Here is a 26,151-nt window from a genome sequence, read left to right as displayed (position 1 = left end):
GTGCTCAGCAAATGTTTTGCCTCCTATACCAATGTCATCAACAAAAGTAATACAATCAATAAATTTCAAGTTACCAATAGCTAAATGTAATGCCCTATTGAATGCAGCGGTAGATATTGACAATCCATACGGTACTCTCGTATACTCATATAGTTGTCCACTAGGTGTTACAAATGCACTGTATTTTCGAGACTCTTTGCTTAGTACTGTTTGATGAAATGCATTATTGGCATCTAATTTGGTAATATATCGCATATTAGCCAAAAATCTGATGCAAATATCTGTATTAACTAAGGGATAGGCATCAAACTCTATCAACTCATTTATACCTCTATAGTCGATACACATACGGGGAGATCCGTTTTTATTCATAACTAATACTATACGACTACTATATGGTGACTGACTATCCTGTATTATCTCTTTATTTTTCAATTTTGTTATTTCAGTTTCAATTAGTTTAAACTGTTCATCTGTGACCTTAGCCGGTGCACAATGAATTGGTTTAACATCTGGTTTCATATTTATTGTATATTCAAAATCTTTTATTTTTCCGACTTTATTGTCATCAAAAGTTAGTAAATCTGGATATCTTTCTAATATCTCAACTAATTGTTGTTTTTGTCCGTCATTCAAGTGTGTACCACATGTGACCTCTCTTTCAAATATAACTATTTTCGACTCTTTTATATTGTTTTTGCTATTATCTGTATAGTTTATATTCGCGGCATTTACAGTATATTCGTTTTCTAAATGTTTTTCATTTATATTATCATCTAATGTATCATACATTGGTATAATATGTTTATCCGGCACTGTTTCAATGCATCCAATAACTGATCCCTCATTTAGTTTTATTACTTTGTTTGTTGCATTTAACACTTGAATTGGGAGTGTTTGGTATTTGAGAACTCTAATAGCATTCCTAATAGCTATGTTATGTTTGTCATACTGTGTATCATTTGTGTAAAATAAAACATTTTTATTTAAAAAGTTATTTTTATTGCTTACTTTGCAATCAATTATTTGTACAGTATTTGGATTTACATTAACATTATAGCAAACATGTACATTACCCTGTACAGTTTTATTTTTACCATCAATTTCTGTATCAATTTCAATATTTTTGTTTATCAGTGTTTTTACGGAATCATTAATATCTAAAACTTTTTTAGTGTTATTTTTGCTACATTTTTGCATTGAATCGCTTTGACATATAATTTTGTCATTTGAATCAAATATAGACAAAACTACTGTACTTATTATAGTCTCATTAATTTTAACCAATTTATTTCTGCAGTCTATATCTATACCGTATTTTTCCATGAGATCCATACCTATCAATATATCGGCGGGCAATATATCAACAACAAGTGCAGACATATTAATATTGAATATTTTTGTTGTTATACCCTTAATAATCATATTGATATCAACTGTACCAAAAAGTTTCAATTCATCAGCAGTAACAGCAGTTACTTTAGGACCTTTATAAGGCATAGGTTTGAGACCTAGCTCATCGCATATAACTTTTTTAACAATAGTCACTTCACTACCAGAATCAATTAACCCATTATACATTTTACCATTAATTTCAACATTTATTGAGATTAAATTATTAGTTTTCTTTACAATATTTTTGTTTACTGTATTAACTAATTGATTATCAGTTTTAATTGATTCAATTTGTTTGTCATTGTTTGACTCTCTATTTGTTTGCTGTAGTGATCGACAATCAGTTTTTCTGTGTCCCTTTTTCCCACAATGAAAACAATTACCATTAAATTTATAATTGAAATTTTTATTACGATTATATTGATTGTTGTACTGACTATTCATTTGCCCATTCATTTTATACTTATTTTTATTGAAATGATAATTTTTATTTCTATCAAATTTATTCTCATTACCAACAGTTTTATTACTGTAATTATAACCATAACTATTGTTATTACTATTTTGTTTAGTTACACTCATAGCATTCAATGTTTCATTTAATTTATTTATAGCACTTAACATACTGTCATTTGAATTATCAACTTTTTTCTCTTGATTATCAACTCGAACAGCATTTACTTTTTTATTTTTATTAGTATCGGTTCTAGACTTTTGCAATAATTCCCTCCCCTGCTCTATATTCCGGGCAATCTTCTCTAATTCCTTAACTGTTTTAGGACTAAAATATGTTATCTGAGCGGCTGTTTCATCGTCCATTCCCTGCAATATGTATTGCAATTTCTGTTCAGTACTCATATCTGAATCTATATCATGGCATATAATTTTGACACTAGTTATATAATTTAATATACTTTCAGTTCCTGTATATTTTCTCTTAGATAATTCCCTCATTAAATATGCTTTATAATCACCGCGTAAAAAGTGATTTAAAAATGAATCTTTTAGTTCAACAAATGTATTGGGTTTCACACACTCGTCATCGTCATCATCCTCATGATCGGCCTCATCAACAGCACAATCAACATTTAAATAATACCATTCCTCAGCACTATTAGCTAAATAGTTGGGAAATTTTGCCATCATTGCACTGTCATTCCATGTCAATGCACGGGCGACTCTCTCAAATGTGCGCAAAAATCTAATAGGATCCTCATCTCTAGTTCCATTGAATACTGGTATGTGATGCTGACGTGAACTAACTAAATTTGATGCGATTGCATTGCTCATCTGTGTTAAATTTATTTCCGGTACCCCATTACCTACATTTGGATCTACCTCATCTGCCATACTTTTCCCAAATTTATAAAGTTATGTTAACCACAATGATATCAACGCGCAAACAATTCATTGATATGACTCTCAGACACAAATAAAATGATACCAAACCTCAAAATCAATTGTTATACCGCAGTGACAGTCCAGTTATCGCTTGTCTCGCTTTTTCTCTCTCTTCTCAATGTCCACCAACTTGTCCTCCAAGTGCTTCAATCCCACGGTTGTGACACCAAAATGTTAGGTTTCGTTTATTATTTGTCAGGATATTATTATGTGAACTAGGTACTTTATTGAAGTCACTTAATAATTAAGTATATTTTGGTTTTAATAAAATATGTTTATTGGTTGGATATATTGAAAAGTAATAGTCAATAGATTTGTGATCTATTGATACAAATGGTATATAACTATACAGTTTGGTCGCCAATCCAAGAGTGACTGTGCTCTCCAACTGTACTATCGGTGCCCATAAACTCACAACAGTTTCTCACTGTTGACAGTCGGGTCATAAAATCTTAAAACTATTTTTGTTGCCCATTGGCTACTCAAAGATATCTCTTTCAGCCAATACATCAAATACATGTATATTCAACACAATATACTTAAATACAATTCAAACATATAGTTTCAAACAAAATATAATAATAATAATTCAAATCATGACAAACAGAATCTGTTATTATTGAAAAAAATTGTTTGCTATTTTATAATTTTATATTACCGTAATGTCATGAAAAATAGTATGACATCATATTAATATTAATATAAGAAAATTTTTAAAAATTAATATTTATTATTAGTATAAATAATAGTAGTTATTTTCTTTAACAAGTAATATTTAATTAATTTTTAATAAATATAATATTAATTATGTCACTATTATACACAGTATATTAGACACGTTTGTTAAATGAGACGATGGGTTCACGTTTAGTATTGGTTGCAAATTGCAACAGATATTCAAGTGTTGTGTCAGTGTTTTTGGTGGCTTTAATATCATATCTCTGAACCAATGATGCAATATATAGGAATACTTCTGCCGTTCCCATTGCCTCTCCCGGACACGACCTCTTGCCTATTGATTAACAAATTTTTATTTAGTTTAAAACTTTTAAAAATATTTATGAAATAAGTTAATACCCAATGAAAATGGTATGAAGTGTTCGGGTTTGAAGAAAACAGTTCCGTTGTCTTTGAGAAACCTTTCGGGTCTAAACACTTGAGGATTGTCCCATAGATTTGGATCGTTATCTATGGCCCACAAATTAGTCAATAGTTGTGTGCCTTTTGCTATTTTATGTCCACAGATCACAGTGTCTTCACTTGTACTATAAATGTTTGAACACAAATAATAATAGTAAATATTGTAGTATTTAAAAAAAAATAATAATACTAAACATACATCCTGGGTAAATTTATGGGAACAATTGATCTGAATCTCATTACTTCATTAATGAATGCCTGAAGATATGGCATTTGATTTCTGTGCGCATATTGTGGTGTCTTATCTCTGCCGATAATGTTATCGATTTCTGAACGAATTTTCGATTGTATGTCCGGATATGTGGCCAACACAACCAGTGACCACTCCATAATTGTTGTCGTTGTTGAAGTTCCCGCACCAAACAAATTGACAACATTACCGAGTAATTGCTTTCCTATTAGTAATTATAATTTTTATAGCAATTCAAATATAATAATAAAATAATTGTAATAATTTCTTAATTAATATTATATATCATAATAAATAACATACTTGTAAACGATGTCTTAGGATTAGATTTGTTTAGTTCATTAAGAAAGGCATCGATATAATCGCGAAAGTTGTTTGAATCCAATGTTTTTTCATGTGATTCAAATTCATTGCTATTTATAAAAAAATAATATTAATTTAAAAATTAAATTATAATTGTAAATAATTTTTAAATAATAATATCATTAAGTAGTAGTAGTACTTAAAAAACTCGTCCATTGAATCGCTAAATTGTTTGAAACGATTAAATTGTTTTGGCAATAAATAGTTGACATTATTGATCAAATATCTGGTTAATGCAGGAAACTGTGCCAATGGACCCGTTATCATAAAATTTGGATTAGGTTTGACCAACTCGTCGATCAGTTTCTTGCGTTTGTCGCTATACTCTAGTCGTCGGCCGAACAGAAAAGCGCTGACATTATTGCAGACAGTAATGGCCAACAAATCGCGAACATTGATATCAGTTCCCAACAATTTGTCAATTAATTCTTCACACAAATGGTTGATCTCATCGATGATATGCTCTTCCATTGATGTCTTACCGAATCCCAGATCTCTCAACTGATGTAATGCAAACTTTCGCTGATCTTTCCAGTCCTGTCCACTCTTTCCTGTAAAACCTATTAATAAAAATTTTATGAATCAATAAACATTGAAAAAAAATTTTAATTTATCATTTAACCCATACTTGTTTCGCCAAATATAGTAAATGCATTCTCCTTTGGTCGGGACAAGCATAAGGATAAGGCATCCTTAATGGATGGCCAGTCGTTCAGCACTACTGTTGGTGATGAACCCAATTGTAAACTTAAAAAAAAATTGTTGACAAATATCAATATATGTACGTTTTTTTATTAAAAAATAATAATAATTACCCAAAAATAGGTCCGTATTTTTTAGACCAATCGAATAATGTTTTTGCTGATATACCCGTAAAGACACCCAAATTGCCAATTAGTGGCAAATTCCAGGGACCGGGAGGTAATTTCTTTAGCACTTTATATTCGCTATAAATTTTCTTTAACAAAACACTTAGAAATATTAACGTTAGTATAATTAATGAATTTGTAAAAATCAAGCTTATTATTGGCATCAAAAACATTTTTTAAAAATATTATTAATTTTAATAATATATTTTAAAAGTTAATAAACTTATAAATTATTTTACAAATTAATGTTATTTTTTACATAAACTTAACATTAGTTGAAAAATGTATTTTAATATGTTCTATTTATATATAATAAATAGTATGCTATTAATAAATTAACAAAAAGTAAATTAAACACATGTACTGTAAGTTATTTGTTTATTTTGATTAAAAATCTTAATATTTTCATTGATTACAAAAAAAAATATTTTCATCTTTTTAAAAAGTTTAATACATTAAGTTTAGTTAATTTTTCAAAATATTTAATAATAATATTTAATAATAATAATTACTGTATATCAAAATGAACACAAATTTTTTCATAAGTTATTTTGATAAATAAAAACAAGTTTATTAAAGTTTATTTTAGAAATCTGTTTGTTTAATTAAAATATTATTTATTTATCAATATTTCATTAATTGATAAAAGTTTATTTAATGATTATTTTTTAAGTTTATCACCGACAATAACCTTGTTTACACTACGTACATACAAACGTATTTAACATTTATATTGTAAATTACAATTTATAATAATAATTTTTTATATTTAGGTAATAATAGCAGTAATTATTTTCTATTAAACAAACAAACTTAATTTAAAATTTACACTTAATTACAATGTGGACTAACAGTCTATTATTAATTAAAAAGTAATAATAATAAATATTTCATTAATATATTCATTACAAAAATATTAGTTATTTTTTTAATATTAATAAAATAACATAATTATACATTTACATTATTTATTTCAATTGTATGCAAACTTATCGCATCTAAAGCAACTGTCAAGGCTTTTGAACTAATTTTTAGATTAGTATCAAATACATAATGTATTTTTTCATTATTCGGTGCGGTTGTCCATCGGCTAACTGTCCCATTAGCTATATTACCAAATGTTGACAAATCATATGTAATATTTACTAATGATTTATCCAAATTTAACGTAACAATAACCAAATGCTTTTTGTCGGAGTCATAAGCGGCTACAGTATCCCAGCGATTGGTATCCAGTATTTGCATCCCTTTCTTAATGTGTCGACAAAACTGTGACAACACATAGTATTTAGGGTTTAGACGTCCCAATTGTTTTTCACCCAAATTAGACTAATAAATAAAAATATTTTTTTATTGAATTTTACAATATTATTATAATTAGTATTTTAGATGCAATTACATCAATTAGACCCCAATTTGATCCGTCAAATGTTTGCCAATATATCCAAGCGGTCGGATGTAACCAAAACATATCGAGCAACAGATTCTGAGCTAACGGCACACCCGATGGATCTGCTTCTCCGTACTCTGAGTTCCATATTTTTTTGCCGCCGTCATCGCTGACCAAACTATATAACATATCTCTCCGACCGGACACGTATTGATATCCGTGAACGTTAACTCTGGCCACCGATTGGCGCACATCAATGGGAAAACTTTGCCAAAGTTTGACTGCACCGTCGTATGTGTTTTCGTCCGAAGCCACCACTTCTATATGCCTAAGTCCACGACTATCCAACTCTTCGCGCAAATATCTGATAACCTGTTGCTGTGTTTCCGATCCAATATGACAGCCCTCTTGACTGCCGGTCGACTTCCACCAGCCACTGGTTGCCTCGTTAAACGGTTCGACCGATGTAAACATAACGTTCCAGTGATCGGCTGCATACTTGGCCACTGTAGCTAAATAGACAGCAAACTTGCGATAGTTCCACGACTGCAAGTTTTCGCCCCCATCGGTGGCACCACTCGGGTTGTGATCGTATAACATCCACCACATGGGACTGTTGGAGAACATCTCGATCTGGTTGACGTCCCTATCGAGCGCCTTCCTAACCATCGACCGCTGTTTACTATCGACAGTCCAGTTCCAACTTCGGGACTGTGGATCATCGCTGTCCCAGTTGAGCCAATAGCCCTCAATTTGTTTGTATTTGGGAATGTTAGGTGAGGTACTCATCTTATCGCTAGAGCCAATAGTGTTCCACGAGCACCCACCTACATTGTACCGAGCTATATTTAGGCCCAAACCGGGTATCGATTTATTATCATATTGCATCTGTTTGGTTGTAAACAAAATATCTGCCAAATCATCCCGGTCCCCAAAAACGTTGGCCCACCAGGCCAATGATGTCCCCCAACCTTCCCATTGACCCCAGTTTTTATGTGAATCAATTTTTACTGTATAGTCACAATTAATTACATAATTATTTAATTCAATTAATGCAAAAATACCAATAATTATTATTTTCATCTTTTTCAATATTATTTTCAAATAAATATATTACAATATCAAACAACATAATAATTTTTGGTTATTATTGTTTTATATTATAAATAATAGTATTACTGTATATGTACTTAAAAATTTAATCATCTGAAAATGTAAATATGTTTGATTAATAAATCTATAAATTTTTTTTATTTAATTTGAAATAAATGATATGCGATTAAAATAATGCAATTTTAATTTTCATTCTATTATTAAGTAAATTATAGTATGAAATATAGAAATTAATAAAATATTATTTAAAATAATTTTTTTTTCTCATTTTTATTTTAAAAAATGCATTTAAATTATTTCTCATTATATTATAAACTGTAAAAATCTTATTCATCAAATATTTAAATAAAATACTGATATTTGTTATACAAGTTGTATTATTAACAATTTATTATAATATATACTATTATAGTAAAAATGTCTTTTTTAGACAAATAATAGCTAATACTTTATTTTTAATAATAGTATTCAGTTTTATTACAAAACAAACTTAATTTCTATCATTTAATAAAAAATAATTTAATAGTGCAATTTTAGTACTTTATAAAGATATATTAAATATATTATTATTTATAATAATTTTGATATTATTAATAAATTTAATTTAATTAACAATTAATTTTATATTATATTTATACAATAGTTGATATTTATAGATATAATCATTAGTACTTATCAACTATTATAAGGACATGTTTGTTGAATACTTTCATCAAATCAATACATTTGTTAAAATATATAAAAATTTATATAAAATAAAATACAGTATTTGGTGAAAAAAAACAAATGTAATTGATAAGTACTGAATGACTATTAGAAATATTAAGTATTGTATAAATATAATAAAAAATCTATTGTTTTAATAATTTCACAATTATTATAAATAATAATATATTGCTTAATAGAGTACTAAAATTGCACTAGTATAATTATTTTATCTTAATTAATAAAAATTAAACGTTTTAACAAATCAAAGGAATAGATACGGTATATAAAATTTTAATTTTCAAAAAACCTATTTAAAGATCACAATTTGTGTATTTTTATAATTAATAAATTTAATATATAAATTATTTATTTTATAAGTAAAATTAATGTTATTGTCTATTTAAAAATAAAATAAAATGTTTCAAAAACTATTTTTAATAATTAATTTTAGTTATTTATTAATACAATACATCAATTGTAATGAATTAATTGTCAATACGACTTCAGGGCCCGTAAAGGGTCAGTCAGTACATGTGCTCAATGAAAGTATTGCACAATACCTGAACATACCGTACGCCGAACCGCCACTCGGGAGACTCCGGTTTGCTAAACCCGAACCATTGAAACATCCAAAACAGGTATACATTGATTAAATTTATTGAAATACATTATTATAAAATAGTTTACAATAAGTTAATAATAATATAATTTCTTTTATATAATTATAAGTTAATCGATGGCACAAAAAAAGGCAACTCTTGTGTTCAATCAATTCCTGTTCTAATGAAACGTTTTATTGGAAATATAACGCAAAACGAAGACTGTTTAGTATTAAATGTGTGGACACCTAATGGTAACGAAAAATCAGATGTTTTAAAACCGGTTATGTTTTGGATTCACGGCGGAGGTCTTAAAATTGGATCCAGTTTTCAATGGGTATACAATGGCAGTGCACTGGCAGCACATGATGTGGTGGTTGTCTCTGTTAACTATAGGGTGGATGTGTTTGGGTTTATATATGGAGGAAACGAGTCGTCAGCTCAGGGAAATATGGGACTATTTGATCAGTTATTAGCACTTAAATGGGTAATTGATATTTTAATTGTTTTAATTTCATAAATTAATTAAAATTTCGATACAAATACATTTATAGGTCAGAGAAAACATACATTTGTTTGGCGGAGATAAAGAAAAGGTTACAATATTTGGTGAAAGTGCCGGCAGTATGTTTGTATCAACACATTTGATATCACCGCTATCTAAAGGTCTATTCAAGAGAGCTATTATGGAAAGTGGTGGACATTTTTATAATAAACTACGACAACCATTAAATACTACCGAAGCTATGCAACTAAGTGTTGAATTGGCCAAACAGTTTAATTGTACGACCAGTCAATGGTTGGACTGTTTGCGTAAAGTTGACGCCCAGGAACTCATACAATATAAAACAGATTTTCCAGTTTACCCTTTAACTGATACTGAGTTTTTGCCAATGGATGCACAAAAAGCATTTAAAACTAATAATTTCAATAAAGGTTTTGAATATAATTTAAATTATAAAGAAATACTATATATAATACGATATTTATTATTTTTCTTTTAAAAGATGTCGACATAATAGCTGGTATCGCCAGACACGAGGGGTCCGGGTTCTTGTATGGAGGAGGTCTAGTGCCACACAATATTAGCAAAAAAGATTTCATGGTATTAGTAGATTATTTTGATAAGACATCACATAATCTTAATGCCAGTGAAATAACTGAGTTTTATTTGGCCAACAAAACCTCATCACATGATATTGAGTGGGCTGTGTATGATCTTTATGGTGATCTAATTATGACGTGTCCCACCTATTTGTTTGCTAAAAATTATGCACAACATACCGATGCCGACAATAATAATGTCTACTTCTATGAAATCACTTATCAACGTTTGACAACTGCAATAGGTTTTATCAAAGAGATGGATGTGACCCATACAGCTGAACTTGATTTTGTGTTTGGCCTACCAGTGCTCAAACCAGAAATAAGTGATACTGAAGTAGATGTCAAATTCAGTAAACTTTTAATGAAATTATGGACTGATTTTGCTAAATATGGGTATTGAATATATTTTATAAATTATAGGAATTACTGTATATAATTAATATATGGATAATAACTTATTTATTTTTGTTTAAATATATTAGCAAACCATCTACTGTTTGGCCAAAATTGGTTGATACTAGAGATCCTAAATATGTGCCCGAAATCTATGACTTAAATCCCAATACAGATAAACATATATTTAACAATTTGTTTAGCAAAACATGTGATGGCTTTTGGAAAAATTATTATAATTAATTATAATTACTGTTGTATACCATATAATCTATAAAAAATTAATTATTTTTTGAAATATTATATTATTATCATTTATTATTAATTATATTTTTTGGTATTATAAATAATATCGTTATTAATTTAGATATTTATTAAATTTTATTTATAAAATTACTATAGTTTAATTGAAAATTGATTAATTTTTTGTAATAAAATTAATTATTTAATACAAACTTATATATTAATATAATACAAACATAATCTATAAATTTATAATACTCTGATAAAATAAAACTTAATTAAACAATTTATTAATTATCTATTTAATTTACAAAAAATTATTGAAATAAAAATTTAAAATATGATTATTTTTTTAAAATTTTTATCACAATAGTAAGTAAAAAAAATAATAAATAAAGCTTTTAATAATATATTAGCTAGAATAAAATTTGTATTTTCATTTTAATTAAAATATTTTTTAGATGCAATTTTATTTTTTAAAAGAACAATATAGTGCTTAAATGTCAAATGTTATTATATAATTAGTAAGTTTAGTAAAAAAACAATGTATCGCGTGTTGTATTAAATTAAAATTATCAAATATGCAGTTAATAAGGTTTTATAAATTTTATAAATTAAAAATAATGAAAGCATTTTAAAACCGTTGGACACAAACCGTGTACTTATAGTTACGTTCGACCAAATCGAGTGTCAACTCAACTAATTTGAGTACTTTCTAAGTCTATTGCATTACTGTCCAAACATTTCAATAATAAAAGACATTGAAAATTGAATTGAAAATAGTTTTATCAATAAATTAATCAACAAAAAAAATAAAACATGTAATAATTATTATTAATTATGCATCACGTGATAGTTTATATTATTATAATAACAGCGCATTATTGCCCCCTTTTTATACTAAGCTTAATAATTAGTATAACTCTTAGATTCTCTCATAGGTATATGTATTATTAATCGGTCCCTACAACGTTAATTATACAAAAAATATTAAAATTAAATAAATAAAACAAATATAACATAACAAAATTTATTACGGATTTTAAAGAAATAGTTATAGTTAAGTTTAAGTTAAACATACAACTTATAAGGGGTGGTTCACATACTACGTTTGAAATTGAGGGGGGTTGGCCAAAGCAAACTTTTGCGAACAAGGGAAGGGGAGGGGTAGAGACTTTAAGAACGTTCGCATTTAGATAATATTATATTTCTTGTTGTGGGGGGGGGGTAGCGGTTATTGACATGCAAAGTGTTTTTTAAATGACTAGGAATGAACAAACAATTGCTAATATGGAGCAGAGGGTCTAGATTTCTTAAAAAGTGCGAACGTAATATGTGAACAGCCCCTAAGATTAACTATATTGACAAAAAAATAATTTTGATAGTACTAGTTGTAAATGAGTAAGGTATATTATTACCATTAGCATAAAATACGTAATAAAGTTAAATTCAAAAATCTATCAATGATAGCATTAAAGAGAGTCTAAGGTATAACCTATTAATTATATAGCAATAAATATTGTACTTATAAAATGATAAAATGTTTAGTATTTAATATTAAGAGTTTTAAAATTCTTATCTATTGATTGAATTGAAAAAATAATATTATTGGCTAAACAATTACAATATAGTTGATAGACTATAAAAAGAAAATATAGAATTAAAATAATTAATAATATTTAGCTTTTATGAATGATTATTAAAAAAAGATTTATTATAAAATACACTTAATTTTCAATGTATATAAAGTATATAAATTATATGACTTATATTTATTTTAGATAACTAACAGTTTAATTAGAGTTTATAATTAATTATTATAATAATTAAAATGTTAGTAAAATTACAATTATTTTTATGGTTTTTATATAGTTTTATACATTTTAACGAATGTATTGATCCGACAGTAAATACCACATCAGGTATTGTGAAAGGACTCGAAATACATGTTCTCAACACAAGTATCGCACAATATCTGAACATACCGTACGCCGAACCGCCACTCGGGAGACTCCGGTTCTCTAAACCCGAACCATTGAAACATCCAAAACAGGTTATATTAATTATAATAGAGTATATAAAATAGTTTGTAATTCAAAATAATATATCGTGTTTTTTATAATTAATTTTAAGTTAATCGATGGCACAAAAACAGGCAATTCTTGTATTCAGACAGTTATGGATACAATGAAACATTTTATGGGAAATATAACACTAAACGAGGACTGCTTGGTGTTAAACGTGTGGACACCTAATATATCAAATGTATTAAAACCGGTTATGTTTTGGATTTACGGCGGAGCTTTCAAACTTGGATCCAGTTTTCAATGGGTATACAATGGCAGTGCACTGGCAGCACATGATGTGGTGGTTGTCTCTGTTAACTATAGGGTGGATGTGTTTGGGTTTATATACGGAGGAAACGAGTCGTCAGCTCAGGGAAATATGGGACTATTTGATCAGTTATTAGCACTTAAATGGGTAATTGATATTTTAATTGTTTTAATTTCATAAATTAATTAAAATTTCGATACAAATACATTTATAGGTTAGAGAAAACATACATATGTTTGGTGGAGATAAAGATAAGGTTACAATATTTGGTGAAAGTGCCGGTAGTTGGGCGGTATCATCACATTTGTTATCACCGCTATCTAGAGGTTTATTCAAGAGAGCTATTATGCAAAGCGGTGCCCATATGTATAACAAATTGAGACAACCATTGAATACTACTGAAACTTTGCAACAAAGTGTTTAATTTGCTAAACAGCTTAATTGTACGACTAGTCAATGGTTAGACTGTTTGCGTAAAGTTGACGCCCGGGAACTCATAAAATACAGTAAATCAGGTTTTATTTTTCCTTTAACTGACACCGAGTTTCTGCCAATGACTGCTCAAAAAGCATTTCAAACAAGAAACTTTAATAAAGGTTTGCATTAAATTATATAAAGACTGTATATATATCTCATGGTATTTATATTTTTTTAATGTTGAAAGATATCGACATAATAGCTGGTGTTGCCCGACATGAGGGCTCTGGACTATTAGCCGGTGTCACTTTACCAAAAAATATTACCAAAAAAGAGATCAATTTATTTATGAATTTCATTGATAATACATATCATAATCTCAATGTGAGTGAAATAACTGACTATTATTTGGCCAACAAAAATGGATCGCATGACATCGAGTGGAGTCTATACGATGTTTTTGGTGACATAAGCTTCACGTGTCCCACATATTTGTTTGCAAAAAACTATGCAAATCATAATATCGATTCAAAAAATAATAATAATGTCTATTTCTATGAAATAAATTATCAACGTTTGGCAAACTCTATTGGTAACCCCAAAGAGACGAATGTCACTCATGGAGCTGATCTTGATTTTGTGTTTGGCCTACCAGTGCTTAAACCAGAGAAAAGTGATACTGAAATAGATGTCAAATTCAGTAAACGTTTAATGAAATTATGGACTGATTTTGCTAAATATGGGTATTGAATACTTATACTGTATATAATATATGCTTTACTAACTCTAGTAATTTATTTTTGTTTAAATATATCAGCAAACCATCAACTATTTGGTCAAAATTGGTTGATACTATAGATCCTAAATATGTGCCCGAAATTTATGATTTAAATCCCAATACAGATACACATATATTTGACAATTTGTTTAGCAAAACATGTGATGGTATTTGGAAAAATTATTTTAATTAATCTAATAAAAGTTGAAGTTTAATAAAATTATTTTTTTTTAAATTAAAGAAACATTTTTTAAGATAAATTATTTAAATTTTATAATATTTATTAATATAATATTGATAAATAATTTCATTATTATTTTTAAATTTTATATAGCTTAATGATATTTATACAGTCCTACTACTATAAAATGATAATTTTTAACAAAAATTATGTCACGTAGCTTATTATATATTATATAAGATTTTAATATGCACAAATAAACTGTAACTATTTACTTTTTTTTGCTTACTCATTTAAATAATCATTTAAAAATTTTATTACAAAATATAATTATAAAATTAAATAATATACAGCTAATCCATTTGAATAATCGGTCAGTCGTTATATAAGTTATGCACTTTTATATAACGTGTTATATGCAACGATCATACGACGGGTTATACAAAGTATATTTTTTTGCAATTTTTATTTATAATTAATTGTTATAATCATTATTTTTGATTAATTAATTGAATAAAATTTAGTTAATTTACTGACAATTTTTATATATTGAACAGTAATACATGTATTATTAACATAATTAATAACATATATTAATATAACTACTGATTCAGTGAAAAACTGTTACAATTCTATCAATATTTATGTTTTATTTGTTAAATAACTTAAAAAACAAAAAAGTACTGCATATTAAATATATATATATTAAAATCAATAATTATATTTTTAAGTAAAAATAATTCATAAAATTTATTTTAAAAAAGTATTGTTATATTATTTTTATATATTTTCTTTTATAAAATTGTATAATTATTTTCAATTATATTTTTTCTTAAGTATTGTATATCATTATTATTTTAGATATTTATTAAATTTTATTTATAAAATTACTATTGATTAATTGCAAATTGATTAATTATTTGTAATAAAATTAGTTATTAATTAAACAAACTAATTAAAATATTTTTTAGATACAATTTTACTTTTTTAAAAACTATATTGAGCTTAAATGTCAAATGTTATTATATAACAAGTATAACATCAGGGTTGCTAAAGGTTTTCGACTTCAGGGGGGGGGGTAAAATGGCAAAATTTTCGAAAAAGCTTGGGGGTTATAGGGGTGAACATTTTTTATTGCATTTTTAAACGACAATTTTTGCCAAATTTGAGTAAATTCCCACTAAATTCCCACTAAATTCCCACTAAATTCCCACTAAATTCCCATTAAATTCCCAATAAATTCCAACTAAATTCCCAATAAATTAACTAATAAAAATATATTCAACTTAATTTCTCAATACTCAAAATGTTTTCTAAATATAATATTAAGAATTGCATAAATATATATAACTCTATAATTATGATAATTAATTAAAAATACAATTATTTAATTTTAAAAAATTGATTAAAAAATTAAAGATATAGTACTGTATTTATTACAACGTCTTAATAATAATATTGTCAGAAATAATTATTAAATAACTAAATAATTAATTTAAGAATATTTTTTACATAGTATTTCATATTGAACCATAACTAACAAATTTTAATATAAAGTTTAAAAATTAAAATATAATTATTTTAAAATTTATGCTAAAAATTTATGTTTTCGACTTTTAATAAGAAATAAAATATACATTATCTTTTATAAACAGCTAAAAATAAAATAAAATATTATCATTAATTTTTTTAAAAATTGGTGGGATTATTTTTTAGCTTGTGGAGTGCCCCTACTAGTGTAAATAATGTTAAGTTGATGTAATTAAGTATTTTTATCTATTTATTTTATATACATAAGCTATTAATTTATATTAAAACTAATTTAATATTTATTTTTTTGTTTAATACAAAATTTTACATATTTGAAAAAAATTTTCAGCGTATTCGGCGCCGAAAATTCGTAGGGGGCCCCCTAACTTTTTGATTTCAGGCCAGTGGGGGTAAAAGCCTAAATTTCTCGATCTCAGGGGGGGGTAGTAAGACGTCTTACTTCCCCTTTGGCAACCCTGTATAACATATTTAATATATAGAAATAAATATTGTACTTATAATTGATAAAATGTTAGATATTTAATATTTAGAGTTTTAAAATTCTTATCTATTGATTGAATTGAAAAAATTATATTATTGGCTAAACAATTACAATAAAGTTGATAGATTATAAAAATACTGTATATGGCATTAATTAATAATATTTAACCTTTATTAATGATTATAAAAAAAGATTTATTACAAAATACACTTAATTTCCAGTATATATAAAGTATATAAATTATGAATTATATTTATTGTAAATGATTAAGAGTTTAATTAGAGTTAAATATAATAATTAATTATAATAATTAAAATGTTAGTAAAATTACAATTATTTTTATGGTTTTTATATAGTTTTATACATTTTAACGAATGTATTGATCCGACAGTAAATACAACATCAGGTGTAGTGAAAGGACTCGAAATACATGTTCTCAACACAAGTATCGCACAGTATCTGAACATACCGTACGCCGAACCGCCACTCGGGAGACTTCGGTTCGCTAAACCCGAACCATTGAAACATCCAAAACAGGTTATATTAATTATAATAGAGTATATAAAATAGTTTGTAAATCAAAATAATATATTGTGTTTTTTATAATTAATTTTAAGTTAATCGATGGCACAAAAACAGGCAATTCTTGTGTGCAGATAGTTATGGATACAATGAAACATTTTATGGGAAATATAACACTAAACGAAGACTGTTTAGTATTAAATGTGTGGACACCTAATAACAACAACAAATCAAATGTTTTAAAACCGGTTATGTTTTGGATTCACGGCGGAGCTTTAAAACTTGGATCCAGTTTTCAATGGGTATACAATGGCAGTGCACTGGCAGCACATGATGTGGTGGTTGTCTCTGTCAACTACCGGTTAGATATATTTGGGTTTATATACGGAGGACATGAGTCGTCAGCTCAGGGAAATATGGGACTATTTGATCAGTTATTAGCACTTAAATGGGTAATTGATATTTTAATAGTTGTAATGTCGCTAATTAGTTAAAATTTCGATACAAATACATTTATAGGTCAGAGAAAACATACATATGTTTGGCGGAGATAAAGATAAGATTACAATATTTGGTGAAAGTGCTGGTAGTTGGTCAGTATCATCACATTTATTATCACCGCTATCTAGAGGTCTATTCAAGAGAGCTATTATGGAAAGCGGTGCCCATATGTATAACAAATTGCGACAACCATTGAATACTACCGAAACTTTGCAACAAAGTGTTGAATTGGCTAAACAGCTTAATTGTACGACTAGTCAATGGTTAGACTGTTTGCGTAAAGTTGACGCCCGGGAACTCATAAAATACAGTAAATCAGGTTTTATTTTTCCTTTAACTGACACCGAGTTTCTGCCAATGACTGCTCAAAATGCATTTCAAACAAAACACTTCAATAAAGGTTTGCATTAAAAAAGGACTGAATATATTTTTATCTCACGGTATTATTTCACTGTATATATTTAATGTTGAAAGATATCGACATAATAGCTGGTGTTGCCCGACATGAGGGCTCTGGACTATTGCCCGGTGTCTTGACTTTACCAAAAAATATTACAAAAAAAGAGTTCAATTTATTTATGAGTTCCTTTGATAATACATATCATAATCTCAATGTTAGTGAAATAACTGAGTTTTATTTGGCCAACAAAACCTCATCGCATGACATCGAGTGGAGTCTATACGATGTTTTTGGTGACCTAAGCATCACTTGTCCCACATATATGTTCGCCAAAAACTATGCACAACATATCGATGGCGACAATAATAATGTCTACTTCTATGAAATAACTTATCAACGTTTGTCAAACTCTATTGGTTACCCCAAAGAGACGAATGTCACTCATGGAGCTGATGTTGATTTTGTGTTTGGCCTACCAGTGCTCAAACCAGAGAAAAGTGATACTGAAATAGATGTCAAATTCAGTAAACGTTTAATGAAATTATGGACTGATTTTGCTAAATATGGGTATTGAATACTTGACAAAATATATACGTTACTAACTCGAGTAATTGTTTTTTAAAAATATATTAGCAAACCATCGACTGTTTGGTCAAAATTTGTTGATACTATAGATCCTAAATATGTGCCCGAAATTTATGATTTAAATCCCAATACAGATACACATATATTTGACAATTTGTTTAGCAAAACATGTGATGGCTTTTGGAAAAATTATTTTAATTAATCTAATAAAAGTTGAAGTTTAATAAAATTATTTTTAAAAAAAAATTAAACAAATATTTTTTTAAATTAATTATTTAAATTTTATAATATTTATTAATATTATATTGGTAATTAATTTTTCTTTATTTTTTACAAATTTATGTATAGCTTAATGAGATACATATTAAATTATTTCCTATAAATATTTTATATCCTATGTGTCCTACTACTATAAAATGATAATTTTTGACAAAAATTGTGTCAATTAGCTTATTATATATTATAAAAAATTTTAACATGCACAAATAAACTGTTACTAAATAATTATTTTGATTAATAATTTAAATAATTAAATAAAAAAGTATATTATAGCTTTGTTTGATTTTTCGTATAAATTAAATTTTGATTAAATTTAAATAATCATTTGAAAATTTATTAAATTATAATTATTGTTCTTAAACCATTGATAGACTCTTTAAAAATATATGTCTAATTTTTGTAAAAAACACTATATTTAAAAAATATCTATAATATTTAAAATTTATGTAACAATAATAAGAATAACATTTTTAAATTACTTATTTTATAAAAAATATTTGAAAAATAGATTTAATTTTAGTAATTTATGTTTTGTTTCCATAGAAATTTTTGATTCATACAATATAATACTATTTATTACAATATTTCTAATCCTTTATTTTTAGTTATAATCATTTATTAGTACATTAAGTATATCAGTTTACAGTATTATCTAATCAAAATTAACACTATTTATTAAATTTAATATTTTGATATATTTTTATTTTATAAACATAAAATTAATATCATTATTTATTGAATTACTTTTTATTTGATTAGTAAAAATGCATTTATTTAAAAAGTTATTAATACTGTCAATATAAAATCTATTATATAATACCCTTTATAAATATATATAAAAAATTACTAATAAAGAAAATTTTTTTGATGCACATTAAAATTGCACACAAATATACTACATATAACATTTTAGTATAACGAAAAATCCAACTTTTCTCCCCAACTGTAGTATAAATCTATATAAAATTTTCCCTATTCAGTGCCAGAATTACCAATTTTATATATATGTCATTACATAACATAGCATAAATAGTGCTATATTGAAACAGTTTTCGCACTAAACACATCACCTAAATATTCCCATACTCCCTTGAAAAATTATATTGACGCAACCGTTACTATAAAACCCCGTGTATTCTCAATGATTTTATCATTGAGATACTGGTAGTCAATTGGCATAGACTAGTACTGCTAAGAGCCGTTAGCAGATCAGTTCTCTCCCCTTCTGGTTCGACCCCCTTCTCATTGATGGTCCGTATACTTGGATGTATACCACTTTGATGTCTTTTCAATAAAAACCTTTTGGATTTAATGTAAGTTTTTACCTTTTATTGTCTCCTACTTTTTCTAAGCGACCTAAATCCGTGGGTTCCCGGGTCGGGAGCTCCAGTATCGAAAAGGTCCCTTCTTGTCTACAGTCTTAAGGTAAGATGACAGGCCGTCGGGTCCGCCGTGTCGGGGGGTCTGGTCGGTTATGTTGTCAAGCCTTCCCGCGTATATAGCTAATGGACGGAACCGCCGTGTCGGGGGTTCCGGTCCAGTTATGTAACCTTACCTAACCATACCCTATGATGGTTGGCCATCGGATCCGCCGTGTCGGGGGATTCGTACGGTCATGCCGTTATACCCTTCCCTTTGATAGTATGCTAACTGATCTGTCGTGTCGAGAGATCTGTACGGCTACGCTGTCCTCCTCCCTTACCTCCTTTGACCTATACTTAGTTATTGTTGGTATAGACTACTATATGTGTCATATGGAAGTCTCCGACATCCCCGAGATTGTACCAGGCCGCCGAAGGCTCTGCCAGATTTTTCGGCAATAGTCCTACGTTTTAGTGAAACAGTTGTAGTTTTGTCGGTTCTCAGTGTTATTTAACACTAATAGTCTGACCTTAAAATACAATTTACTAGATGATCCACTAGTTGCTGTCTACGTGACAATAGCACTAGTTTTGTTGATTGTTGTAATTATCGGCTGTTTGAGTGAATGTGTGTGTGAATGCATAGCAGTGGTTACTCGAGTACTTATGTGCTTTCGCTAACTTAGTTGGGAAAAGCATAGTTACTATCTGATACCGACTGACTGGGTTGGCCAACGGTCCCAAGAGGGTTCCGGTCATCCGATCGCGTGATTGTGTGTTAATAGACGATAACGGACACTGAGTTTAAGACCGTTAACATACGCTCCTCAATAGTGATCCGAGATTATAGTTAAGGTTTGCCTTAACTTTATGAGTCTATAGTCACCTTCGGGATTGACTGACCCGGTATAAATAAATATTTGGACACCTAATAGTTTATTGTTGTTACATATGCACTGTTCTTACAATATCACGGCCAAAAACCTATCGGTGATGTCAATTGACCCCAGAGACGACATAGTTATGTCTGACCAGATATTAACTGAATACCGTATGTGAGATAATAGAAATGTTACGATAATTATGTAATACTGTCGGCAATCTGTCGGTCATGTATTGTCTTTATTGTACCTGAGTGTATGATTTGTTTGTATAGATTTATGTTAATTTATGTGATCGGTGACTCTCCGACAACACATTCGTTGACGGTCGCGGCTGCGGTTGTGTACGCGACACCGTTTGCTGTAGTTGATGAGCGCCTTGTCATTGCCGCCACCACACATACAATCTTGTCTAATATAGACCTTGTCTATGTATGTTAGTTGAGTGTGATTTTGTTTTGTCTATTGTTGAATTGATATACAGTAAAGATTAGTAGTCCAGTGATAGCCGCCGTAACACAGGTTTCGGGTGGTATCACACTTCACCGACGAGTGTCGGGTAGGGTTTAACTAGTGTTTAAACGCCTTTATTTAGTGCCGGGTAGGCACGGCTGGAGAGACATAGATGGGTTAGATTCCCCTGAGATTGCTTGTGACGGTCTCATGGTTATGTCATCAGAGTCAGAAAACTCTGATTTATAGTTTGGCCACAGGGTTGGTCAACGGGTATAGCATTACTTATCCTATAGTGGGTATTTAAATAGACTATACGCCGGTTTTACCGACGGTAGTACCGAGTGATGGTACTGACCATTAGACTCAGTCTTACTAGTAGATTGGGTATTGAGTTGCATGTTTTGGTTAGAGGGAGGCTTTGAGGCTTCTCTCGTTGGCAATTATTGGTAGGGCCCGACCAGTTAGTCAATCGTTATGTTTTAGTTACCAGTTTATAATTGCGACAAGACATTTGTTGTCATTGAGTAATGTCGGTTTTTGTTTGTTTTTAGCGCAAGTGTTGCGGCTAGCCAGCCATTGTATGGATGCTGATAACACTGTATCGTCTTGTCTTCAGTATACTATAGTTGTGTCACGTGTAGTGAGTGACCAAACTAGTAAAATAGTTTTTACTGGTCTCAGAGCTTCTGACCAGACCCGAGTGGTACAGACTTCGAGTCTTAACTCTCAAAACAATGAGTCTGTCTTAACATTGAATAGTGTTTCGTTTGATAGTAAATGTCAAATTGAATTAAATAATCTCAGGACCAGAGATAATACCTTTTATATAATTGGTCCGCAAAGTAGTAATGTCTTAATTTACGATCAATCAGACATAGATTGTATTAATAATTGTGTAGTAAAAGCTAATATTGTGCCCAATGTACAATTAAGACAGCCTAAACCACTACAGGAGTACTGTGCCAATAGTGGCGGCCATTCCAGTGGTTTACGTGAAATCATTGCATGGAAAGTGAAGCGAGTAACTCACCCCAAAAATTCTCATGAAACATCTAAATAATCAACACTTTCCAGATATAAATGGCAATGCTATTAAAATAATATTGAAACGGTATAGGAATAGGATATATTATAGTTATAACAGTAATGATAAAATCTACTCATTACAATACTATAATATTTAATTATTTACAGTAGTTTTATTCATTAACTTTGAAGTTATAATCTTAGTAGTTATTAAAAACATTATAGCAAACAAAAAATAATAGTATGCATAATTATTTCTATATTAAATAGTTTATGTAATTTTGTTTAGTTATTAAATTACAGTAATATTTATTTTTATTATTAATTATATTATTATTAAATAATAATTATATTGTAAGACGATGGGTTAGACTGTATGCTTCAAACTATATGATAAAATTATAATCAATGTTATCATAAAATTATATTTATCACTCAAATAAATTTACAATATATAATACAAATACTTATAATCTACTTGTCCTAAGAAATATAAATATAAATATATTTATTTTTTTAAATTAAAATATTAAATTTAATAATGTGTTAATTTTGATAATATTTTAAACTGATATACAATACTTGATGTACTAATAGATAATTTTTAGTAAAAGTTGTTGTCAGGATTAGAAATATTTGTGATAAATAGTATTATTTTAAGAATCATTTTTGGATTTATTGTCTCTTAAAAACAATTTTTTTAATAAAGACATTTATTTAAGATCTAACAAAAATATTAATAAGTATTATAGAGTTATTAATACAGCATAATTTTCATATAAGTTAGATATATTTTTATTGCATTAGTATAGTATAAAATTTAAAAAATATTTTTAGTTGTATAAAAATTACGATAAGTTATAGTTTTATCTAAAAACTTATATAACTCTTTTCCTGTTATCGGAAAATATTGATTCTTATATTAAAATTTATCATTTTTTGTATTTGATTTTTATTATGTATTTGATGTATTTTATTATGTATGTATTTATGTATTTGATTTGATATTTATGTGAAAATTAAGTCAGATCTATAAATATCATTTTTATATCCTGACAAAAACTTTAAAAAACTAATAAAAATAATTTAAAATAACAAAATAGCAACAAATTTAAAAACAATGATTAATTATAAATTAATTAATTTGTTTGAAATATTATATAAATAGAGTATTATGAATCAAATTTTTATAAATTTTAATATTTTATAGATTACAAATACTATAAATAGACATTATTATTATTATTTAATATATTAAAGCTTATTATTTTGAAAATGTTTTTAGTATCAATAATAAACTGGATTTTTTCATATTCATTAATAATACTTACTTTAATATTTTTATATGTTTTGATTAGTAAAATATATAATCATTATAAAGTGTTAAATAAGTTACCTCCCGGTCCCTTGAGTTTACCATTAATTGGCAATTTAGGTGTATTTACTGGTATTACATCGAAAACATTAGTCAATTGGTCTAAAAAATACGGACCTATTTTTGGGTATTTAATTTTTCTTCATATTTTAATTAAACATTTTTGTTAATAAAATTATTTATTAAAAAGTCTACAATTGGGATCATCACCAACAGTAGTTTTGAACGACTGGCCATCAATTAAGGATGCTTTATCTCAAGACTCAGTACTGGCCCGACATAAAGATAATATATTCAATGTATTTGCAGATGAAAGTATGTTAATTAAATTGTAAATAATTTTATTGAATAATTTTTATAATTCAAAATGTTTTAAATTATAATTAGATTTTATATCAATAAGTGGACAGCAATGGAAAGATCAGCGAAGGTTTGCATTACACCAGTTGAGAGATTTGGGATTCGGTAAGACATCAATGGAAGAGCATATCATCGATGAGATCAACCATTTGTGCGAAGAATTAATTGACAAATCGTTGGGAACTGATATCAATGTTCGCGATGTGTTGGGTATTAGTGTCAGCAATAATATCAGTTCTTTTCTGTTCGGCCGACGACTCGATTATAATGACAAACGAAAGAAAATAATCGATGAAATGGTCAAACCTGACCCAAGCTTTTCGTTAACAGGATTTATGGCACAGTTTCCAGTGTTTGGCAAATATATAATCAATAATCTTCAATATTTATCCACAAAAAGTTTTAGAGAAACTAAAGATACAATTGAATCACTGAATGAATATTTTAAGTATTATATCTATAAGTTATTTATTTGTATTTAAATTTATTAATAAATATTTTATTTAAATAGCAATGAATTTGAATCACATGAGAAAACATTGGATTCAAATGACTTTCGCGATTATATCGACGCCTTTCTAACTGAACTAAAAAAAGCAAATCCTAAGACTTCATTTAATAGTAAATATTAGATTTAAAAAAGTTTTTTATATTAAATATTATATTTATAATTAATAATAGAAAAAATGTTGCTTGGTAATATTTTTAACTTGTTTGGTGCGGGAACCGGTACTACGACATCATTGCTTGAGTGGGCACTTGTAGTGTTGGCCACATATCCCGACATACAAACAAAACTTCGTACAGAAATCGATGATATTATCGGAAGAGATAAGACACCACAGTATGCACACAGAAATCAAATGCCATATCTTCAGGCATTCATTCACGAGATAATGAGATTCAGATCAATTGTTACGATAAATTTGCCCAGGGCGTATGTCTAGTTTATTATTTTACATTGATTATTTTTAAAAATATATTAATTAATTAATTTTAAATTAAATAAATTGTTTTCAAACATTTATAGTACAAGTGAAGACACTGTAATATGTGGACATCAAATAGCAAAAGGCACACAAATATTCATTAATTTGTGGGCCATAGATAACGATCCAAAACTATGGGACAATCCTCAGGTGTTTAGACCCGAAAGGTTTCTCAAAGACAACGAAACTGTTTTCTTCAAACCCGAACACTTCATACCATTTTCCTATGGTATGTCTTACAAAACAAATAATATTATATAATATTATATTTTATTTAATCAATAGGCAAGAGGTCGTGTCCGGGAGAGGCAATGGGAACGGCAGAAGTATTCCTATATATTGCATCATTGGTTCAGAGATATGACATCAAAGCCATCAAAAACACTAACACAACACTTGATTTTGATATTTATTTTGCAATTTCTCCCAAACAGAATCCTATCGTTTCATTTAATAAACGTTTTTAATATATAGATAAACAACTGTACATTAAATTAATAACAATTAATTATAGGCAATATATTTTAATTTAGTTATTTAGATAATGATAAATTATAAATTAGTTAAGTTAAAAAATATTTTATTAATATTTTGTCAAACCAAATGTCTTATTTTCATAGTTAACAATATTTTAAATTAACACTTTAAACATTTTCAAATAATAAGAATTTATTTTTTATTATTCTTGTATAATATAGATATT

General features: G+C 27.8%; 5 protein-coding genes across 5 annotated transcripts; 4 read left to right on the top strand and 1 right to left on the bottom strand.

Moving 5' to 3' along the window:
* Positions 1 to 3,626: 3,626 nt before the first annotated feature.
* LOC128963227 (uncharacterized) lies at positions 3,627 to 7,859 on the bottom strand. Its single transcript, XM_054309726.1, has 9 exons — positions 6,818 to 7,859; positions 6,382 to 6,747; positions 5,365 to 5,507; positions 5,178 to 5,296; positions 4,689 to 5,109; positions 4,490 to 4,599; positions 4,136 to 4,391; positions 3,874 to 4,061; positions 3,627 to 3,808 (listed from the first exon to the last, which is right to left on the bottom strand). Exons 1-9 carry the CDS (start codon positions 7,694 to 7,696, stop codon positions 3,627 to 3,629), a joined length of 2,664 nt encoding a protein of 887 aa, XP_054165701.1. The 5' UTR covers positions 7,697 to 7,859.
* Positions 7,860 to 9,392: 1,533 nt separating this feature from the next.
* On the top strand, positions 9,393 to 10,971 carry LOC128963226 (fatty acyl-CoA hydrolase precursor, medium chain-like). Its single transcript, XM_054309725.1, has 4 exons — positions 9,393 to 9,715; positions 9,783 to 10,035; positions 10,236 to 10,728; positions 10,818 to 10,971. Exons 1-4 carry the CDS (start codon positions 9,413 to 9,415, stop codon positions 10,969 to 10,971), a joined length of 1,203 nt encoding a protein of 400 aa, XP_054165700.1. The 5' UTR covers positions 9,393 to 9,412.
* A 1,270-nt stretch (positions 10,972 to 12,241) lies between these two features.
* LOC128963225 (cholinesterase-like) lies at positions 12,242 to 13,729 on the top strand. Its single transcript, XM_054309724.1, has 4 exons — positions 12,242 to 12,299; positions 12,879 to 13,024; positions 13,105 to 13,452; positions 13,520 to 13,729. Exons 1-4 carry the CDS (start codon positions 12,242 to 12,244, stop codon positions 13,727 to 13,729), a joined length of 762 nt encoding a protein of 253 aa, XP_054165699.1.
* A 129-nt stretch (positions 13,730 to 13,858) lies between these two features.
* Positions 13,859 to 20,836, top strand: LOC128963224 (cholinesterase-like). Its single transcript, XM_054309723.1, has 10 exons — positions 13,859 to 13,901; positions 13,970 to 14,185; positions 14,327 to 14,465; positions 17,070 to 17,250; positions 17,331 to 17,687; positions 17,755 to 18,136; positions 18,211 to 18,703; positions 18,770 to 18,877; positions 20,353 to 20,425; positions 20,738 to 20,836. The coding sequence occupies exons 1-10, from the start codon at positions 13,859 to 13,861 to the stop codon at positions 20,834 to 20,836; spliced, it is 2,091 nt and encodes a 696-aa protein (XP_054165698.1).
* A 2,250-nt stretch (positions 20,837 to 23,086) lies between these two features.
* Positions 23,087 to 25,915, top strand: LOC128963223 (cytochrome P450 2J6-like). The gene is made up of 8 exons (XM_054309722.1): positions 23,087 to 23,090; positions 24,106 to 24,226; positions 24,290 to 24,414; positions 24,487 to 24,907; positions 24,971 to 25,080; positions 25,141 to 25,396; positions 25,490 to 25,677; positions 25,734 to 25,915. Exons 1-8 carry the CDS (start codon positions 23,087 to 23,089, stop codon positions 25,913 to 25,915), a joined length of 1,407 nt encoding a protein of 468 aa, XP_054165697.1.
* Positions 25,916 to 26,151: the final 236 nt, after the last annotated feature.

Source organism: Oppia nitens, unplaced genomic scaffold (genome assembly GCF_028296485.1).
Source record: "Oppia nitens isolate AA-2021 unplaced genomic scaffold, nextdenovo-longstitch-racon4-pilon3 scaffold7_pilon_pilon_pilon, whole genome shotgun sequence".
NCBI classification, from domain to species: Eukaryota; Metazoa; Arthropoda; class Arachnida; order Sarcoptiformes; family Oppiidae; genus Oppia; species Oppia nitens.
The sequence above is the reverse complement of the archived record's forward strand: the minus strand, read 5'-3'. Positions and strand labels throughout refer to the sequence as shown.

Excerpts from the sequence above, each read along its gene's own strand:
- LOC128963227 (XM_054309726.1), bottom strand. The coding sequence starts at position 7,696 with ATGCAATATGATAATAAATCGATACCCGGTTTGGGCCTAAATATAGCT. Across the intron at positions 5,110-5,177 it reads TACTATATTTGGCGAAACAA|GTTTTACAGGAAAGAGTGGA; the intron begins GTATGGGTTAAA and ends TTTTATTAATAG. Across the intron at positions 3,809-3,873 it reads CTTCATACCATTTTCATTGG|GCAAGAGGTCGTGTCCGGGA; the intron begins GTATTAACTTAT and ends GTTAATCAATAG.
- LOC128963226 (XM_054309725.1), top strand. The coding sequence starts at position 9,413 with ATGAAACGTTTTATTGGAAATATAACGCAAAACGAAGACTGTTTAGTA. Across the intron at positions 9,716-9,782 it reads AGTTATTAGCACTTAAATGG|GTCAGAGAAAACATACATTT; the intron begins GTAATTGATATT and ends ATACATTTATAG. Across the intron at positions 10,729-10,817 it reads ACTGATTTTGCTAAATATGG|CAAACCATCTACTGTTTGGC; the intron begins GTATTGAATATA and ends TAAATATATTAG.
- LOC128963225 (XM_054309724.1), top strand. The coding sequence starts at position 12,242 with ATGAACAAACAATTGCTAATATGGAGCAGAGGGTCTAGATTTCTTAAA. Across the intron at positions 12,300-12,878 it reads ATTTCTTAAAAAGTGCGAAC|TAAATACCACATCAGGTATT; the intron begins GTAATATGTGAA and ends TTGATCCGACAG. Across the intron at positions 13,025-13,104 it reads CATTGAAACATCCAAAACAG|TTAATCGATGGCACAAAAAC; the intron begins GTTATATTAATT and ends ATTAATTTTAAG.
- LOC128963224 (XM_054309723.1), top strand. The coding sequence starts at position 13,859 with ATGACTGCTCAAAAAGCATTTCAAACAAGAAACTTTAATAAAG. Across the intron at positions 17,688-17,754 it reads AGTTATTAGCACTTAAATGG|GTCAGAGAAAACATACATAT; the intron begins GTAATTGATATT and ends ATACATTTATAG. Across the intron at positions 18,704-18,769 it reads ACTGATTTTGCTAAATATGG|CAAACCATCGACTGTTTGGT; the intron begins GTATTGAATACT and ends AAAATATATTAG.
- LOC128963223 (XM_054309722.1), top strand. Across the intron at positions 24,227-24,289 it reads AAATACGGACCTATTTTTGG|TCTACAATTGGGATCATCAC; the intron begins GTATTTAATTTT and ends TTTATTAAAAAG. Across the intron at positions 24,415-24,486 it reads CAATGTATTTGCAGATGAAA|ATTTTATATCAATAAGTGGA; the intron begins GTATGTTAATTA and ends AATTATAATTAG.